This window comes from Polistes dominula, unplaced genomic scaffold (assembly GCF_049000335.1).
Source record: "Polistes dominula isolate Pdom_NZ unplaced genomic scaffold, Pdom_raw_medaka contig_33, whole genome shotgun sequence".
Taxonomy (NCBI): domain Eukaryota; kingdom Metazoa; phylum Arthropoda; class Insecta; order Hymenoptera; family Vespidae; genus Polistes; species Polistes dominula.
Window position 1 is genome coordinate 866,975 of NW_028300998.1, and position 21,631 is coordinate 888,605.

General features: G+C 31.9%; 1 protein-coding gene across 9 annotated transcripts in view; it reads right to left on the reverse strand.

Annotated features, from left to right (window-relative positions):
* Positions 1–1,686: 1,686 nt before the first annotated feature.
* Positions 1,687–21,631, reverse strand: part of Ih (hyperpolarization activated cyclic nucleotide gated potassium channel Ih) — an 80,014-nt gene continuing 60,069 nt past the window's right edge. For 4 of the 9 annotated variants that reach the window (XM_089173466.1, XM_089173469.1, XM_089173467.1 and 1 more), the window contains 8 exons: positions 16,291–16,398; positions 8,703–8,852; positions 8,260–8,478; positions 7,942–8,088; positions 7,593–7,710; positions 7,199–7,487; positions 5,730–5,865; positions 1,687–5,597 (listed from right to left, as the gene is read on the reverse strand). In XM_089173466.1, the coding sequence (XP_089029592.1) occupies positions 5,451–5,597; positions 5,730–5,865; positions 7,199–7,487; positions 7,593–7,710; positions 7,942–8,088; positions 8,260–8,478; positions 8,703–8,852; positions 16,291–16,398 (1,314 nt within the window). In that variant the 3' untranslated portion in view covers positions 1,687–5,450. The remainder of the gene's footprint in view (positions 5,598–5,729; positions 5,866–7,198; positions 7,488–7,592; positions 7,711–7,941; positions 8,089–8,259; positions 8,479–8,702; positions 8,853–16,290; positions 16,399–21,631) is intronic. The other 5 variants (XM_015317350.2, XM_015317353.2, XM_089173470.1 and 2 more) reach the window with 3 other exon arrangements.

Genomic DNA, 21,631 nt, shown 5'->3' on the forward strand with positions numbered 1-21,631 from the left:
AGTGAAAATGGGTGGGTGGATGTGAACAGAAAATTATTGTATATGTGTATGTAAATATGTATAATTGTGTTTTTTTGTGTGTAGTTTTGAAGAGAAATTAACACTTAGCCGACCACTCGGGTAGATCTACCCTTTTCCAAACTAGTCGGTTGCCAACCGCTCGGCGGGTAGATCAACCCTTTTCATCTGAGGAACGTTTCTTTCATTATAAAGCTTATTTATATAGGGTACAACATATATAATAATAAAATGCACCAATTTTGTAAAATTTTTCATTGCTCATTATTACAGCTCTTTATTTTCGAGATTTCCGATATAGTCTTTGCCAGTCATCAAATTATTTTCTAGAAAGAACACTACTTCAGAAAAATGCGTAGCGGTGGAGAGCGCAGTTTGGGCTTCCCCAAAGGGCGGTGGAAACTGTAGAGGTCTCTGTGGGGCGTTCGGTCGGCTAAGTGTGTTAAGAGAAGTGGTATTGATACAATAATAGTACTTAACTATTATTATACTAGATCTCTCAATTGCAATTTATTTTTCTTCTTGTTTCTTTTCTTTGAAAATATTGAAAGAAACTTCATTCGATATACTTTGTAGTATGGTTGAATTGAATTGGTTTATTTGTATTTGTCCTTTGTATTTGTGTTTGTGTGTGCGTGTATGTTTGTCATTACTATTTTTGGTATTATTTATAATATATTATTTGTATAATACATATACGTATATATGGGTGTTCGTATACGTATGCATGTACGTACGTACGTATATAACCATTCATATATGTATATATGTACAATATTTCATCTCTTTCTTTCTTTTTTTTTCTTTTTTTTTATACTTCAGTAGTATAATTGCCTAATAATGCGCGGTATGTGATGTAGTAGTAATCATTGCAATAGTAGCACTGTTAACAATAATAATAATCATTTATTACATATTTATTTAAACTTCTTATTATTTGTTTGTTTGTTTTTTTTGTTTTCTCTCTTTCTTTCTTTCTTTCTTTCTTTCTTAGATTTGTTTCTTAGTATTATAGTACATCGCGTTTTATTCTTCATCCACGTAAAAAGATACTTCCCCTCTTGCGTATCACTTAATATTTGTTTGTTTGTTTTTTTTTTTAGTTTTTATTTTTTTTTATTTTCTCTCTTTCTTTTATTTAGTTTTTTTTTTCTTTATTTATTTCATTCCATCAATATATCATCATCGTAGCCGCGGTGACCCAAAGGACTCTCAACAAGTTAACACGGTCTTTGGGACACTTTAAGCTTTTATTTATTTATCTTTATTTATTTATTTATTTTTGTTAATATTTTATTATTATTATTATTATTATTATTATTATTATTTATTTATTTATTTTCTTTCTCCCTCGTTTCTTTTTTTTCTTCTTCTTTTTTTTTTTTTTTTTTTTTAATAGAACCACTAGTTTATTCATAATTTCTTCCCGTCTTTCTTTCGTTTTGTTTCATTTATTTATTTATTTATTTCTTTTTTTCTTTCTTTTTTCTTTTTATATATCAGATTTTTTCCTTTTAAAACACATTTATCGCATTTCAATGCGTCCACGGGATATAAACACGATACTCCGTGTTAAACGTCTCACTAACAGGACGGCCCCTTCCGACATTTTTCCGAATAATTGTGTGACCTTTTTTTCTTTCTTTTTTGTTTGTTTGTTTGAATCAATTATGTTTCTTTTTTTTCTTCTTTAATTTTAACGATTCAAATTCACAACCCGGCGTTTCCTAACGATACCACTACGAAAAACTGTCGAAGCTGCGACCTAATTTGAAGACAGGAAAGCATGGGAAGGAAAGGTGATTAAAAGGAGAATAGGGAGGGTAGTTTAGGAATATAAGAGGGGTATATAGAAATTTCTCTCTCTCTCTCTCTTTCTCTCTTTCTCTTTCTCTCTATTTCTCTGAGAAATTATGCTAAAGAAGCAAGCTCCACAAAACGTAAGGCTTCTTATCGGTCTTGAAATTCGAAAATAAATTCTTACCCCTTAATTGGCAAGCTTTATTTTGGAATGTTTTAAGTTCCAATCCTATAATTTTCTTAATTTCTTATTAGAGTATTGCATGGCATTTCGTCTTAAACGTTTTTTTTATACGCGGGGTTTTCCTATCAAAGTACGAAGCTAATGCCGAAGCGTCCATAACGAAGTAACGTCGTTGGAAAATACGTTTGAAATATACTTTGTAAATATGCGGTATGTATTACTTTTTTTTCTTCTTTTTTTTTTGTGTGTGTGTTGAACATATACGTCGTCATCGTCGTCATTGTCGTCGTCATTGTCGTCGTCTTTTCTTCTTGTTCCGACTGTGACAACGTTATTAACGAGAGGGAAAGAAAGAAGAAGGATGTAACTCTTATTTACGAATGTGTGTAATAATAATAAGTGCGTGTGTGAGAGCGTGTGCTTGTTCGTTTGTAGTTTTGTCGTGTCTCTTCATGTATATGTGTGTGTATGTGTGCGTTCGTACGCTTCTAATGACAAATGACAAAGTTTTTAAAAGATGATATTGTTTAATGATGTGTATGTGTATTTGCGCACGTGTAGTGGCGCATGTGTGTACGGTGGTAGGTGAAATCGAAAGATGAAATAAAATAAAAATGTCGTAAAACCCCTTCCCCCTTGTTAAGGGTAGAGCACACATGTCTTAGGTGCGAAAATTGCTCGTCGTATTTTGTTTAATCGTTATAATAGTTTTTTGATATATTTACACACGTTCCCGCGTATTTGGACTCGCTATAAACACAACTTATTTTGTTCCTAAACACATCGCGCATAGATATTTTAGTTACGCGTCTCGACGATAGATAATAAGTTTCGTTTATAAGACTCGATTATAATTGACGTTCAATATTTTTTTTGTTTTTCTTTGTTTTTTTTTCTTTCTTTCTTCGATTGCGGTATTATTACATGTACAATGCGCCCTAGGTGCGCGACATCGTCGTGTAGTGTTGTTGTTTTGTTTTTGTGGCTTTTTTTTTTTATTATTATTATTATTATTATTATTATTATTTTCTTTTCTTGTTTTGTTTAACTTCACAATACGTATTAGTACCTAAAAATAAGAATAGAAAAAGAAAAAATAGGAATAAGAACGTTGTTTTTTTAGTGAGGCACTCTCAGACGGAGCTTAGAGAAACGCAAGTTAAGCGAAGGAAAAATGGCGTCTCGATAAATTCAAAGGAGACATTTATTTCTCTCTCTCTCTCAAAGGCAACTAACTTGTTTTTTTTTCTTTTTTTTTTTTTTTCTTGGTTCAATGTGGACGTTTGATGTTGTTAACTTTGATCTTTTTATATAATTGTTACTTCTTCTTCTTCTTCTTCTTCTTCTATTTATTTATTTATTTATTTATTTATTTAACCGGAATTGTCGTTATCTTTACGTGGACGTCTTATTTGAAATTGTTCTTTCTTTCTTTCTTTCTTTTTGTGTGTGTGTTAGTGTTTTTTTTCTTTCTCTTATATTTGGTTGTTGCCATTTCTTTATTTTTTTTATTTATCCTCCTTCCCCATATCGTATATGAAACATACCGCCATTCATTTCATAATTAATTATTGATCCTGGTTTTATATATTTTCTAGTAACGTTTCCCGACAATGTCACTTCGATGTGGACGACGTGCGACTTAAGCCCTTAAAATAGATAAAACACGTTCGCAAACTTATCGATAGTGTGTTTCCTCGTATTACAAGTAATATTTTATTCTTTCTTATTTTCTCCTATATTTTCTTTATACTTTTCATTTTATTTCCTCCTTTTTTTTTTTTTTTATTGTTGTTAGAAGATAATTTCATGTGTTAATAATCTTTCTTCTTCTTCTTCTTGTCTCTTAAGAAATAGTGAATTCTAATATATATATATATATATATATATATATATTGTTCGTTTACACTCTTTTTCTTTCTTTCTTTTTTTCTTTTTTCTTTCTCCTAAAGTGCGAAACACGGCAAATTACAAAATCACAGAGAATTACGCGTCGTTATACTAGTATTTTTGTTTTATCAGAGATAATTACCTACTTTCACAAATGGACTATTATAATATATGTATACTCTACAAACGTTTTTTTTTTTTTTTTTATCTAGGCCTGCTGTTGTTTTTTGTGTTTTTTTTTAGTTTTTGTCGTCTACGAGATCTTCATCCGTTTGTTAATTGTTTATTTTTCTTCTTCTCTCGCGTAATCGTGTGTAGCGCGATTTAGAAAGAGATGTTGAATTGGTGAATTACGATATGAAGAAGCTCGCGGCACGTACTTAGGGCTCCACGTTCTCCAATATGGCATACAACTAGCGATTATGTGAGAGAGGTCTTACTTCTTCTGTGAATTTTCTACTAAACTTGGCGTTGGTTAGGTTAAAAAAAGTAGCCCTTTCGTTTTGTTAGATTTTTCAAGCCAATCAGTTGACATTTTTGTCTCCGATAGTTCCACCCTCGGTATTATTGACATATTACGAAATCGTATCAAACAAAATCATAGTTACGTTTAATATCGTTTAACTTTTTTGAGAAAACTTCTTTTGAATTTGTTTGTTTTTTTTTTTTTTTTGAACGTTTTCATTGTAACATTGTAAATCTGTTTTTTAAATCTTTAGCGTCAAAGATACGTTTATCATTTCGTAACAATAATATATTTACAGCACTATTCGTGAATTTTTACAAGTATGATAAGTAGGAAAATTCAAACGCACCTTTGATCGCTTCATTTTCTTGTTAATCTTGACGTCTTTTTTTTTTTTTTTTTTTTGCGTTGACGTCTCGCGTTTATTAACGGTCTCGTGTCGTTTTTCATTTCTTTTGTTGGCCTTTTTTTAAAAATTACTTTTAAATACATACATATACATGTATATATATATATGTTCTCTTTTAATGACATTTTTGTTATTGCAGTCAGGATACTTTGTTAAGAGATAAAATATAATTAAAGATGTAATTACAAAGTAAAATAATATAATACGTTATCATACAGAGAGATGAATATATATATATATATATATATATATATATATATATATATATATATGTATGTATAATATAGAGACAAAAGTGTGCGTAGGCACGTGCGTCAACGTGCGATTAAAAAGGCAACAACACGTAGAACAAAGTCACAGAAGAAGTTGACAGAATTGCGGTCGACGTGACGTGACGTTGTTGCTGATTGGAGTATTGGGTCTTTTTCTCATTGACAATTATTTATGAACTAATTTTTGGACGAGAGAATAAAATAGAAAAGGCGCTAGGAACCGATCGCTAAAAAGACTATTGGCATGGCGTATCACTACATGTAGACCGTTTTCACCTAATCGTAAAGGTTATCGTCCAGTAATCGGCACATAAACTGATGATAATAGCGTCTTTGATTTCGCAGGAAAAAGACCCAGATTTTAGCGAGGAGCCATTAGTATCTCTCCGTGTGCTAGTATAATGAGTGTCGTCATTGATACGAGTCCTTGTGGAAGGTATCGCTCTTGTGGAAGACTCTACGTCCTTCCCTCGTAAGCTCTTGACTTGCAAAATTGTTCTCGGACTTTGGCCTCGGTAGAAGACACGTTGGCATCGTACGGAGTTCCATGCTATGCACCTGCGAAACAAAATTCAAGTTTGTGATATCATCGTTTCTATTAGGCTTACCGTTTCTACTAGCAACGCTAGCATTTTACCTACACACATGTATGAACGTATATAACTAAAAGGGAAGTAATATAATATTTACCGATTCTTCGCTGGCACTGGCATGCGCTGCCTGTTCCGCGAGCGCATTCACCACTGCGTTTATCGTTTTTGATTCGCTGCCAAGATCCTCTTCCCGGTGCCCGACCAAGTTAGGATTCTTACCGATTTTGTTTAACCTATAAGGAGAGCATAATTAAGCGTAGGGAATGTCGCACATCTCACCAACCATTGATAATCCACATTTGCTTACCAAACGTTTAGCTGAACAGGTCTGTCACGCTATACAAAAGTTATGACTAACGTGCGATTAGCACTTATCAAATATAGCTTACTTGCACCGCTAAACGTTTCAATGTGACATATAAGAACTGGATAAAGAAAAGATCCAACAGTTATGAAACAGTTATCACTGGATATCGACGATCTTTTAAAAGATACTATGTGTTATTTTGATCTCGTATTATTTTAATAATATTGCATTAACAATATTTGTTCATTATCGTCGAATTATCGTCGATCTCCCGTGCGAACCGTCGCAAAACCGAAAGTGCAACTGATTTATAAAATATGTTGCGGAAAATTATGAATACAACATTACCATGTAGTGAATGTGTCGAGAGTGTAAAAGTATTTTTCTGTTTTGAATAAATAAATATATCTCTTAAAGTTCTTTATCTCTCAAACAAAAGAGAGTTTAATATAAATTAATATACTCTCTCGATATTTTATTATACATATACTACTAATTCTATGTTTGTGTAAATTCGAGTCCACGTATATTTTATAATCAAAAATAATTTCGCGAGTAGTGTGTTTGATCCGTGAATACTCATTGAACTCTCTCAACTCATTATTAATAATTTCTATATTATACGTTCAAAGTTAGTGCGCTTTTTCGTTATTAATCGATCACAAATCCCCTCCCCATTTCTGCACTGTCTCTTTACAATCATTCAAGTTAAATATAAATCGCGTAATGTATTTTTATATAATAACGATATACAACAACGAGCGTATTAAAAAACGCATTAAATTTATTAAAGTGTATATCGTAAAGTTTTCAGTGTTTTGTGTAAATAAGAAGCGATCGCGCGTTGAGTACAGCACATTTGAAATTTAGATAAGTAGGTAAAATGAATGAAAAGAAAAATACAAATAAATAGACAGACAGACAGACAGACAGATAGACAGATAGAGATAGAGATAGAGAGAGAGAGAGAGAGAAAGAGACAAAGAAAAAGAGAGAAAGAGGAAGAAAGAAAGAAAGAGAAAGAATAGTCTAAATAAAAATATTCATCTCCAACTTGGTAAAAGTAAACAAGAAAAATAAAATAAACTGTAAAAAGCTGTACGCATATATATATGAGAACGAATATGGTTTCAACGGTAAACGATGAAATAGTATTACTGATTGAATCGGACAGTACATAATGTTCGAAAAGAAAGTAATGAAAGTGGGAGTGATGATTGACACCTATTAGCACACCAACTCGATAGAACAAACCTAACCAAAGTTTATACCTCTCGGCGGCAACGCTTTCCATGGTTCTACGCATAAGTGGATACTGATCCAATACGGCGTTGAAATGATCCACCGAGAGGCTGAAGAGGTTGCAATAGGTTTCCGCCCTGACCGAGGCCACTCTCCTTGCGTTAGTCAGCAAACAAATTTCTCCAAAATAAGAACCGTCTGACAAGGAAGTAGCCACTTCGCCATTTGCCATAACAATATCGACAATGCCTTCTTGTATGAAGTACATTTTCGAGCCGATGGTACCTTCCTTTATAATAATGTCACCTAAAATAATAGAATAAATATCAGCGTTAGATTCGTTGCGGTAGTAGTTCGTACGTGAGAAACGGTCACGGTCGGAGCTCGAATAGTCAGTCGATCGATAAATACCTGGTTGGAAGACCTCGTATCTCAATTTGGTGACCACATCCGAGACAAAGTTTGAATCGGCGTTAGCAAAAAATGGCACAGAGGCGACGAGCGATCTGCAGTTGTAGTTTATTACGTCCTAGTCGACGAGAATACACAAGTGTGTTAATAAATTTTATAATTCCATCTAATCTAGATTTTTTTCTATGTTTATATTATATTCTTCGAGTAGAATATGTCAATAGAAAATATATTAAAGTCCGTTACTCGAGTTATATGTACATATAGATTTTATAATTGTTTTATTAGTTATACGAACTAAAACAAAAAAGAAAAATAAGAGGAACAAAGTGACAATTAATAATCGTACTTCTCTGAGTTTTTCCGATAGTTCGCCAAGTATCAATTCTTCGTCGAAAAATTTGCCTTGGTATCGATGCTCGAAATATTCGGTAATTCTCTGCCTCATTTCCCGCGGTAGTTTGCGATAGGCCATGTATTCTTCCACTTGTTTCACCTATATGAAAAGAAGAACAGACGAACGGGAGAAGAAAGAGAGAAGACAAATAAAAATCGAGAAAAATAGGGAGAGGGAGAGGGAGGGAGGGAGGAAAATGCCTATGAATGTCAGCCAAGGGGGGACCACCATTTTGATATCTTGGAAAGCGGATTCGAACGACCTAATTACCTTTTCACGGTATTGTCTTCTCGAGGAATCAAGAGACTGAATAAGATTCGTCGCATGTCCCAGGAAAAGCGCGTAACAAGTAGCACCGCTGATCATACTGAGCATCGTAAGCCACATGTCCGTTAACGATTGCGGCGGAAATCTACCATAACCTATGCACAACATATGCGACATCGCTTTGAAGAGGGCCCAGGAATATTGCTCGAGCCAAAACGAGTCCTGCAAAAAAAAGTTTTTCTTCGAGAGTATTTCAGGCATCTTTATCTTCTCGACATATATCTCGAATGAATTTAAATCAAATTTGTTTTCTATACGATACGAGAAATATGAAAATGATTTTGTGCATGCACATTCTCTATCTATCTATATATATATATATATGTATAATGAATAAATATTGATAGGAGGAAAATATCAGATAATGAAATGAATTGAAAACTCACTTGCAATTCGTTAATGGCGACCCATGAATTACTGGGAAATCCTTGAAGCATGGGTACGAGAAATTGCAAACAACCACTCCAGTGGCCGATCAGTAGCATCATGCAGATCAGGTTAAAAATCCGCATGAACACCGACGCCATATTCAGGAACTGCCAACAACAATGATCGAGCTTTATTTCTACCGTTGATTTTGTGCTAATCGAAAAAAAAATCTTTCTCTCGCCGCGCTCTTTTTTTTTCTTTTTTCTTTTTTTTTTTTTGAAGTTCAAATCTTTTCTCGTCAACACGAAGCTCCTTTCTCTCGCGTAAAAAGTGTACACAGCAAAGAAAAAAAAACAAGCAGAGTGTTGCACGAAAACGCCTCGTTTGGATAGAATTGACTCGAATAATTGTTACATATAACTTTTTTTTTCTCTCTCTCTATCTCTCTCTCTCTCTCTCCATTACTTTTAATTTGTATCGATCAATGCGAGAAGATTAAAACAAAAAAAAAAATATTTTGAAATAAACTACGCGACAATTATTAATCATTAAAGGTCCGACGAAAAAAGCTTTCAAAGTTCAAACGTTGGAAACGATGTTCACATTCAACGATGTAATCACATCAGTTATGTATGTATTTTAAAAATAATTAGTCGGACTTTAATGGCGTTTAAATTCAGAGGCAAACGAAGTATCTTCTTTTTTTTTTATTTTTTATATTTTCTCGTTGCTCTTGGAAGAGGTTTTTTTTTTTTTAGTTGCACTCCCTATTGGTATGTTTGTTACTTTTTTTTGTTGAAAAAAAAAAAGAAAAGCATGCTTACATTAATTAAAAGATACGCATCACGTGGCACACAAAAGAATAAATTCAATGTAGTAACTAACATGTTGATAATAATAATGATAATAATAATAATAATAATAATAATTTGTTCTACTAATGCTCTATAACAAAACAATGTTTCAATCATCTGCAATGTTTGGTTCAAGATTCTCAGACCGCTTATGCGCCCGATTACGATCGACACGATCTTCCTTATAATTATAAGTAATAAATATTACATATGTAACTTCTTGTGTATTGTGTGTGTGCTTTAAACGAGCATCGTTATTAAAAGCTCGATTAGAAAATCACTTACACAAGTATGTATAACTAATGTATGAATAAAGTAGGATAATAATATAAAGCTATAGGAAAACGCAGAGATCGTAAATCGTTTCGCTCCGTAATTCGTTCGTATGTATGAACACAAACCGGGCTTGAATTATGGACACGACACATTTAAAAAGCGTTACGGGGTAATAATGTCTAACGGGAAGTAACGAAAAACAAAATAGAAAAAAAAACAAAAAATGAAAAAGAACAAGAAATAATATAAATAATAATAAATAGAAAAAACGTTCACTCGCAAAAATCATAAATCAGATTCAAGCTTGTTCGATGCAACAACAACAAAAAAAAAACAATAATTTCATATCAAGCAAATAATACAAAAATACGTGTTTGTTGTATGCACAAATACGATCTACTTATCGTATCATTTTTTTTTTTTTTGTAGTAATATGAATTAACGAGAGACCGCTATAGTTTGTTTGTTTGTTTGTTTGAATGATTTTTTTTTTTGGTTGGTCTATTTAGGGATCCTATAGGAGGGATGCGCCATGTACATTGCTAGGCTGAAAATGTGTGGGGACAGCTTCCGTTGCATAGCGCAGCCATGTTTAACTTTAGTATGTATTAACGGCTGTGGTTAGTTTAAGTTTGGAATACTTATAGTTTTTATTGTGATATTTATATTTAATTGTTCTTTTTTTTTTTTTTTTTTTTAATAGTTTTCTATAAGTGTAAGTTTAATTTACTCATTTAATAATTACAAGTGTATAAATGTACAAAGCTAACCTATAACTTATCGTTTGAATCATTCGCGCGCAATCACGTGACTACACGAGTTTCTGTCCCCCAGCAATGGCGCGTCCCTCCTATAGGGTCCCTAGGTCTATTATGCTTCAGAATGACTGTAAATAATAATAATAATAATAACAATAAAAAAAAATCGATCGAGAGATGAAAGAAGAAAGGCGCTTCGTTGAAAAGAGAAAAATCGAAATATCTGGTTGTTTGATATTTAGAGAGAGAGTTACACGAAAAAATTAGCTGCCCGTTCTGTTCTTCTCGCGATAGATCGAAAAGAGAGAGATGATTAAATTAAACTCTCTGAGCTTTAATAAATAACATAAAAAGCTAATAATCCATCCACGTAGCAAGTAACGTTAATTTCTCGGTATGTCGTTTAATTAACGTTTCGTCTTACGTGGGTAGGAACCATCGAGGAGTTCACTTTTCTATGGTTGACGTAATCATTATCGTGTATAATCATCTATTTTTTAAAAAGATGATTGTGTTTTTTTTTATTAATCGAGTATTATATTACAATCTCCAGAATGTCGCTCCTGTCCATCAGATAATTTTAATATTTATTAATTCATCGAAATTATTTAGTTTTTTCATAATCGATACTTTTGAATAAATATTTCGACTAAAATCTGATAAGAAGAATTTTAATAATAAATATATATTATTCTACGTCAACCATGACGTCATAGCTAAAAAAAACACAATTATTTATTGAATTCAATATATGTGTGAAAATATATTATTCATACGAAAGCTTTCATTTATGCGTTGTATATCAAAAATACATTCCTACTCTTTCCAATTCAAAATGAAATTGAGCATAATTCATTTGCAATTGGATCTCTGGTGATTAAACTTTGACTTCTTTAATACTTACTTAAAAAGACTATATAAGTTTTTATAATTTTAAATTAGATTTAAATATGTTGAAAAAATTACCAAAGTTGAATAATTGAGAAACATGACACAAGTTGTAAAAAAAGGTCTGGGTCCTCTGGACCAAGTGTGGTAAGCAACGGTTAATTTAGTAGTTCCTTTTTCTAGATTTTCATTTCCAAATAAAGTGATATCTTAAAATGTAAAGAACAATTATATACAAAATTTCATTTTGAACGATAACAAAATCGTAGGAATTTTGATTAATCCTCTCGTTACAAGCGACCCCCATTATTCAGGGGTCCTATGATAAATGAAGATACGCCTGTACGATTTCATGACACACAAACGATAATCTCGCGAATGCATGTCGTAACGAAAGGATTAAAAACATGACGGATACACAAATGAAAACTTTAACGTATAAATTATGGAGAATAGAGGTTAGGAGTAACATCTCTTATGGGAGAAAATGTGAAAAAAAGTGTCCAGCGTTTTCTACAAATAATAGTTCAAAAATCTTCCAGAATGGCGCTGGTGAACTTAGAAGGTATGGTATGAATGTAGCAATTGTAAACGAATTGAAGTATGCCGAGTTATGTAATAATGTAATAAATATAACCTTAAAGAATTATTATGAAAAAACGTGTAGCTAAAGTGATTGTTATTTCGTTAACTGTGAATACAGTACGTTCATTGATTTTTTTATCATTTAATTTGATGACAAAGTATGTGAATAATAACAAAACAGTTATGGGTAAAATGTTGTCTTGTGAAATTAGTGTTTCTTTGTTTATTTCTCAATCGTACTCTAATAATATTTGGCGCTTTCTTTAAAATGTACCCTGAAGCTACTGTGGCGCCACCCTAATTGAATGCATTTCGACGGACACTTTTTCATCATACAGAGATGTTACTCCTTACCTCTACACTCCATAATATAAATATAAATAATAATAATATGAAAAAGAACGAAAAGCGACACTCCCCTCTCTACCTCCTTAATTTCGTCACACTATTATCTATATCACTATGAAAAATAAGAAAGAAAAAAAAGAAAATATACATCAGCTACGTAAAATGGCGAAGTATGAAGCTAGTTGAAAAAAAAACAAAAAAAAAAAAAGATAAAAAAAGAAAAAGATACTGAACCGGCGATATCTCGTAGCGGGATCACAAGCGCACTGTCTGACAATCTAATATGCGATAAATACGATTACAATAATAACTTGCTAAATGTCTATTGGGTATCATGGTGATAAATAGTAAGTCGTCCATGGCTGATAATCAACGTATAAAATTGTCTTTAGCGCCTACGGGTAACGAACGAACGAACGAACGAACGAACGAACGAACGAAAGAACGAACGAACGAACGAACGGGTGGTATGTAAAAAACAGGGTGATAGAAACTTAACTGCTAAGATCATAAATACTTTCAATACATTACCTGCTTCTACTACGTGAACACATTAATTAACACAACTTAAGTATTGTCAATGTATATCGTATACCATACGTTGTATGTATGTAAGTAGGTATATGTATCTAAAAAAAAATTACGCACGCTCACCATCTATACATATATATATATATATATATATATATATATATATATATATATAACTCAAAAGGTCTCTCTTTCTATATACGTGTATATATATATATAAATATTACATATGTATCGTATAACTCAACATCAACCTTCTTTTCTACTAGACAATCACAAGTTTAGTATAAAGGTGAAAGCGTCTGTTTTGAAACACAAATAAAAAAATTAAAAAAAAAAAACAAGAAAAAAAAATAAAAAAGGAACAAATCCATGATGATACGTCAAATGAAGCGATTATCGTTCTTGATGGTCAGTATTGTATATAATAATAATAATAATAATAATAATAATAATAATAATAGTAATCAAAAAAACAAAATAATAATAATAATAATAATAACGCTGGCATATAAATATTGGCAACACATATATACAAACGAACGAAAGAGATACGCAACAAATGAATGAACAAAAAAAAAAAAAAAAAAAGAAATATACAACGGAGAACGACTAACAAAGAATTCATCTGCGGGATTGGGGCACAAAACACGCCGCCGCCGCCACCGCCGCCGCCGCCGTCGCCATCCCTCCCGGAAAAAGGTGGTTTTCAAGCAACAAGGAAAAAAAAAAAAAAAGATAAACTTAAAAGTAAAAGACTAAACTAGGGGTGGGAGGGAGGGAGCGCGCGGGGTGGGGTGGGGGGGGGGGAAGGGTAACTGAGTGGAACGAGGTCGACTATAAAAAAAAAAAGAGAAATAGGAATAGAAGAAAGAAATAGAAATGGGGTAAAATAAATAAATCAAATGAAAAATGGAAACGGAAAAATAAAAAAAAACAAAAAAACACAAGTGATCGATTAGAAAACAAAGTAAAAACAAGAGAGAAAGAAGAAAGAGAGAGAGAGAGAGACAGACAGACAGACAGAAAGAGAGAGAGAGAGAGAGAGAAAGAGAGAGAGAGAGAGAGAGAGAGATAGAATGAGACAAATAAAAGAGGAAAGTGATAAATAAAAAAAAATAGGAAATCAAAGTCGTTTTAACAAAATGATAATCAATTAAGCGCGAAAAGCCAAGCTTTGAAGCGAGGAAAGCTTTATTTTTCGTCATGTTTAATCGTTTTCGTAATAATTGCAAGGCATACAGAGAGAGACAGCCATCTGTATTACAAGAAGGATATATATATATATACTATATAATATATAATATGATGTATTTATGTAAGTGCGATTTTCTTATGCTGAAAAAGCAGCAGAAAGGTCAAGAGGAAGGGAATTTCTTAGAAGAGTCTGGGCAAAAGTAGAAGGGGTTGGTTGGTTGGCTGGTTGGTTGGTTGGTTGGGGGTTGTAAGGAATCGTTCGCAGAGCAGCGGCAGGGGTAGCAAGCTCTCTACTTTCAAACATTGCGCCCTAATTCAGATTTCCTTGAACAATTCCTTTCCGATATCCATTTTCTTGAGATTCTCTCTCCTCTAACATAACATAACGATGCGTCTCGCATGTACGTGTGTGTGTGTGTAATAATGTATATATGTATGTATGTATGTATGTATGTAAGTATGTTTGTATTTGTGTAATAGACATTGTATATATGCGCGAATTTGCAAGAAAGCGACAGAGAAGGGACGCCCAATCACGTGCACTCATTATTAAGGATCGTGCACACCGTCTAGCGATTAAAAGCATTTTAAAATGATGGTGCCATTGGTGGATTGGAATGGTGTTTACGTAGGACAAATCGTACGAGAAACAGGGCGCTTGGAGGGATGGATGTTTTTTTGTTCAGCTGACAATATATCAAGTGATTTAATTCGATCAGGGGGTTAAGGGTTTCAAAGGGACACGTGAATTTTGTTTACGATCAACATCGAGGATTTCGTTGTTCTAACGGCCACCTGAATGAAACAAATCAAATAAAGAAGATAAAAATGGGGAATGTTAGGTAGTGGTACAAAAAATAGGATCAAATTCGACGATATATAGTCGAATTTCTAAAATCACACACATAATAGATATTTTAGTTTTGATCGAGCTTGGATTTATCCTGAAATTTGACGTCAATCGTCATCGTCGTCGTTTCGTCTTTGTGTCTGTGTGTCCGTGTTGGTATCGGTATCGGTGTTCTTTGAGAAATAAAAAATAATCCAAGACAAATTGGCGCTTATCTTTAACGCGCTTAAAGAGACGATCTTTCGTTGTCTAATTATATGAGTATAGTTAAATAAATATTGAATGTATGTAAACTTTGTCATCGCTAGGCGGGTGCCGATGGTGAGTGTAGTAGTATACAAAGCATGGCCTATATTTGCTGCGGGTAATATGTAAATAATGTATAATAATGCGGCGGAAAGTAAAAGCGAATGTTTGTAAGTATAAACCAACGAGCCAATCAGCGTACAGCTCCGCCATTGCCTCCGTAACCAACGTTCCTAATTTCCAAGGAATCGATAGACCGAAGATTGACATAGATTTCGATAGACGGTCAAAGTATATCGACAATTAAGATATACGATTATACAGTAATGTTTAAATAAATTAGGTAAATCTTTGCAAGCTCGTATTTTGTCGACAATCTCTATCTCTTGTACTTTTCCTCGATAGCTGCGTTTAGCAAAAGAAGAAAAAGAAAAATAAGAAAAGATTTGTTTTTTTCTGTTTTTTTTTTTTTTTTTTTTTTGAAAGATAAGGGAGAGACAAAATAATTCATACTGACCCTTTTTTTTTTGTTATTAGAGACCCATATATGGATCGTTAACATATATGGGGTTGAACGATACTCGGGTTACTACACCAAAGGGTGTCGTAACGAAAGGGTTTAAAAAATAAAAATAAAAAAGAACAAATATTTGCGTGCAAACGCTGATCGATTCGAAAGACAAGAGAAATAAGTTTCGATATGCGAACGAATGAAACGAACGATTGCAGTAGTAGTATTAGTAGTAGTAGTAGTAGTAAGTTTTAACTAGCATCATATACTTTATTGCGTTCATTCGCGTAAGTATCTACATACGTAACATGAAATATACTATGGATAATACATGTTTACATGTATATTACGACGCGTTACGTATGATACGTAATAAACTACGTATAACGTAATTGATAAAATAAAATAAAAGAGAACAATAACAATTAACAATAACAACAATAACAACAAACATCGTTCTATCGACTCTCATGAAACTGGGTACGGGAATTAATCTGAGGTCGATTCGTTCGCGAACGAATCGAATGGACTCGAGCTCGCGCATTCGTTAGGGCGAGTTACCTTAAAAATAAGGTCGCTTTTGCTGAAACCGGACTTCTTTTTACTCATATTGTCAGAACTTAGGCGCCCCCTCCGCTCAGTGCGTTTTTTTTGTAGGTTCTGCAATATCTAGAAACAAAAGAAAGCCGGGACATAGCAAGACATAGTAAGTAAAGGAGACAGGTAATAGAAAGTTTTTATATAGAAAAAAGAAGAAGAGAGTGTATATAGAGAAAGAAATGAAAAACAACAAAAAAAAAAAAAAAAAAAAAAAATAATAATAAAAAGAAGAAATAAGAGACAGATAGACAGAGAGAAAGAGAGAGAGAGAGAGAGAGAGACAAACGGATAGATTAGAAAGATAAGAGTATAGTTAGAAAATAGAAAGAGATAGATAGATATAGATAGATAGATAGATAGTTATAGATAGATAGATAGATAGAGAGAAGAAGAAGAAGAAGAAGTAGTAAAGAAGAGAAGAAAGTTGTTAGTAAAGTAGGAAAGAACTCGACTTGGATAAAGATCGGGTAATATTAATATCGCAAGACATTCTTTTCTTTTTTTTTCTTTTTCTTTTTTTTTTTTTTTTTTTAACTCGTGTTCAGATAAAGTGGAAGCCAAAGATAGAAGAAAACAAGTGTAGCAAAATTTGTAGACAAAGGAACGTATCATCCCATCTTATTTTTTTTTTCATTTTTAAAAGAAAAAGGATATTCATATCCACACATTATACATAAGGGATTTATTTGTATTTATTATAAATAATATAATACGTATTTGTTATACAGGATGAGATAAAAGTTGTTGTTCTTAGAAAAATCATAAGATTTGGATTAGTTGAAACAGAATTGATAGAATAATCTCAGCCTAAAATTTGGTTGTCAACCCCTCGTTTGTGTTCCACTGTATGTTAATCGATAATCAAACGATTTAAATTGCATTTTTAATATAATTAACACTGATTTGGACAAATTTATATGAATAAATGCATAATAATGAATGAATAAATATGCAAAAATAGCTTGTTTGTTATTATATTTGAACAAAATGACTTTGATCTCAGCCTGTATTGATATATCAAATATATAAGATCAGAATTGGTTGTTGTTGTTCATATTAATAATGGAATAGAAAATTGAAAACAACAAGAAAAATAACTTGGAAATGAATTATTCTTTTTCTTTTTTCCCCTTTAGAGATTATCCCTTTGTCATTTAATTTTGTATCTTTTCTTGTTTTCCACAAATACACCCGTCGCTAGGTAAAAAAAAAAAAAACGCTGTAAATACACCCGATAATTATTTAAACGTGGCCAAAACCAATTAATGAAAGTTAAGGGACCATATCTCAGTGTAAAATTTGTAAAAAAAAATCAATTTTTTTCTTTTTTTTTTTTTGGGTCTTATCTTGAAGTACATATAATTGTGCGTGTTTTGTAAAATTTTCAAATTTTAATTCGAATTATTACGATTGCTACAAGCTTTCTTGGAAAAGGAAAAGATTGGAACGTAAGTTGCAGCGCGCGCTAAACTTTAAACGCGTTTTTCTCAAAATGCCCTTTTTACAAATGGTGTCAACTCTCAAAAGGGGAGAATTTTCAAACTATCGACTTGACATTTTTTTTAATTTTATTCTTTATGTCCCTATAGAAGCTTTTTCTTTTTTTTTTTTTTCTAATTCTTCCTATTTTCTTAAAAATTCGCTAAATTTCGACTAAATTTCGTACTTTTTCATCAAACCGTCGCCATTTTGTCAAATTTCAAAAAAAAAAAGTAAAAACCACCATAGGGACATAGCGGCTTCCCTACAGATTAATAATAATCAATTTGATTTGTTTTCTTTGACAGGCAAACTGCAATCAACCATCGTTGACACCGATTGCCCCCGAATTTTTGTTTGTACTCACTTTTTTAAAAATAATTATTAACAACAAGTAAAAATAAATAAAAACGAATGAGACAAAATCTTTTTGTATTGTTAAAGAGTGGTCTTATTAGGAAAAAAAAAAAAAAAAATAAAAACATCCCGATCCCTTTCTCCTATCTATCCGAAAAAACAAAATCACGAAAATTGACAATTTTTTGGGCCGGTTACACTGAGATGGTTCCTTAATTATCTTGAAGGGTTCATCTTATTCCGTAAGTACTATACGTTTGATATAAAAGGGAAAATTAATATAAAGCTTCCCCATATAGAATTCTGGTACCGATAATAGATACGCTGGTGCAGCTTTCAAAGAACAAAAAAAAAACCCCATAGAAAAATAGTAGGTAGGTTGTTGGTAGGTATAGGTGATTAATTAGTTAGATTTATGAATTTATCGAAAATTTGAGACCAAAAAAAAAACAAAAAAAAAACAAAAAAAAAACGTAGGGATATTTTTCGATGATTTATTTCTCGTCGTTAGATCATTTTCTCCCTAGTTTCTTCTCGTCTCTCTATAATAGACACAATTTTTTAATCTCTTTTTTTCTCTGTTCGCTTTCTATCATAAAAATTATTGTTCGATCAATCAACATAACCGATCCCGTTTTGGCATATCATATATAAATATGTGTGCCACGAAAAACGGGCGACGGATATGATGATGATGATGATGATGATGATAATGATGATGGATCATTGAGTAAAAACGAACATGAAAAAATTTGTCAAATGAAATATTATTAGGGTGTTTCGTAATTAGTTTGGTACAAACGAACAAGGGATAATTCTACGTGAAACAAAAAAAAAAGATTCAATTAAAAATGTATCCTTATGAGATTTCATTTTGAAGAAAAATACGTTTGAAAATTTGTTAAGTACGCGTGCACTTGATTTCATTTCAGATTTGAAATATTTGTGGTTTTTTTTTTTTTTTTAATATGGTTTATAAGAATTGTCAGTATAATGAAATTTCTTGTATCGGCTGTATTTTTAATATAAGTTTTGTTTTTTGTTTTTTAACCCTTTCGCTACGATGGGCGACTGTAGTGACTCTCTATATGATGCAACTGAGGTACAACGGGCGACTATAGTGGCCCTTCATAAAATATCGCGTATTTTACATACGACGAACATACGACATGTATTCATGTGATTTTAGTGTTTTGTTTCTTTTGATTAAAAATCATTAAATATCAACAATCAAATTACTTCAAAATAAAGTACAATTTTGATACTGTTGCTGCACGTATTAGCAGCCCCCTCGTACAGTAAAAGTAGCACCGCGGAAAATACGCCCATAGCGAAAGGGTTAATTAAAGCTTTTCATTTTCACAATTACAAGCTCAATAAAGTGCATAAGATAATTGATAAATTTGTAAACTTATTTTTTTGTTCTATTGAATCATCTTCTGTTCGCATGTACCAACGGTTGCAAGACACCTTGCGTATATTAAAAAGAAAGAAAGAGAAAAAAAAAGGAAACCAAGTATTTAATACAATAATTTTCCGGCGAGTGGATAAGAAAATGGATGGCGTGTAAATGAATAATTGACCGTAAGTGAGAAAAAGAGAGAAAGAAAGAGACAGAGAGAGAGAGAGAGAGAGAGAAAGAGAGAGAGAGAGAGAAAAAAATTGATGATATTTGAGCGTTAATATAATTAATATATGTATTAATAATCATGAAACCAATAAAGCCATTCTCGTTAGTAAATAAAAATAGGAAGCTTTTCATTTAACAGCAGACGACGCGGGCAAGCGTTAAAGCCACGATTCTTTTAATCAAGCTTGGATTTATTATGCTTCGATGAGAACAATTAATTAGTAATTAAGTCTTATATATATAATAATATAATAATTAGGAAAAAATATGAGAAAAAAATTCGCGGCTGACCATCGAATTGATAAGATTCCTTGGAAAGTTGATCGGCCCGGTTGTTCCTCGCTCGACTTTTCTCTACTTTCGTGTCTTCTCTTTTTTCTTTTTTTTTTTTTTTTTTTTGTTGTTGTTGTTGAAGTGAAAACTTCTTTAAAATTCAGGCTGTGATTTTGAAAATCGTAAAACGGAAGAACGTGAAACCGATGAAACAAAAATCATGAATTAATTCATCAAATTCAATATATCATTTAATTTTCTATATTATTTAATTTTATATATATATATAAAAATTCAGTTGTCACAATATGTTTGTCCACTAATAATCTCAAAATTACTCAACTTATTTTAATGAAATGAATTGTTATTTCACGTGATTTTTTTCAACTTAGCACATAGCACAATTTTTATCTATTTTTTATGTATTTTTTGAATTACTAATTTAAAGATTTTTATTTAGACGTTATCTAGGTTCTGTAAGGGGTTCTTTCAATAGATGGCACTGTATTACAATTCAATTATTTCGAAGCTTGGTTTTTTTGATTGAAGGTTTCACTTCTACCGTGTGTGATTTGCACACATCTATTTTTTTTATTACTAATTTAAAGATTTTTATTTAGACGTTATCTAGGTTCTGTAAGATTCTTTCAATAGATGGCACTGTATTACAACAATTCAATTATATTCGATTATATTCACGTCTCGAAGCTTGGTTTTCTTTGAAGGTTTCACTTCTATTGTGTGTGATTTAATTAATTTTTTTTCTTTTTTTTGTATAATTCAAAGAAAGATATTTCTCCACGATAATTTCAATGACTATTTTCTTTTTTTTTTTTTTTTAAATGACGTATGACAAATAATAATAATAATAATAATAATAATATATGAGAATTCAAAAGAAGGAGTCCACTCGCCCTTTTCTGATGACGACACGATGCGTTGGTGACGTAATAAGAGGTCAACTAAAAATAATAATCAAATCAAATCAAATCAAAGTTATGTATGTATAATGTATATATATTTTTTTTTTTTTTTTTTTTTTTTTTTATATATAAAACTTACTGTCTTTCTTACTGAAATTATTTTATTGACGCTCGCAAGTCAATTTACATGTACATACGTAGTACACATTGCGAATCTCGTTAATTAGATTCGTCGAGGATATAGAAAACGTATTGTAATTTTTTTTTTAATTTCTTTTTTTTTTTTTTTTTTAACGTAGATATATATATCTCTTGGCAGTGATTTAAGTTTTGTTTAGAAATGTCGTCGCGCGCAACTGTGTGCGCGGATATCTCGTTTAATTTCATTCAAATTTTAAATAAATGCACTCACACATAATACACATACCCATATATACACACACACATATACATATATTTATATGTATATACGTAAGTGATGAATATGAAAACGTGCAATGTGTTTTGTATATTTACGCATTTATTAATTTGTTTACTCTGTCCCTATCTCTCTCTCTCTCTCTCTCTCTCTCTCTCTTTCTCTGAATTAAAAAGAGAGACAGAAAGAAAGAGAGAGAGGGAGAGATAGAGTAGACCACAC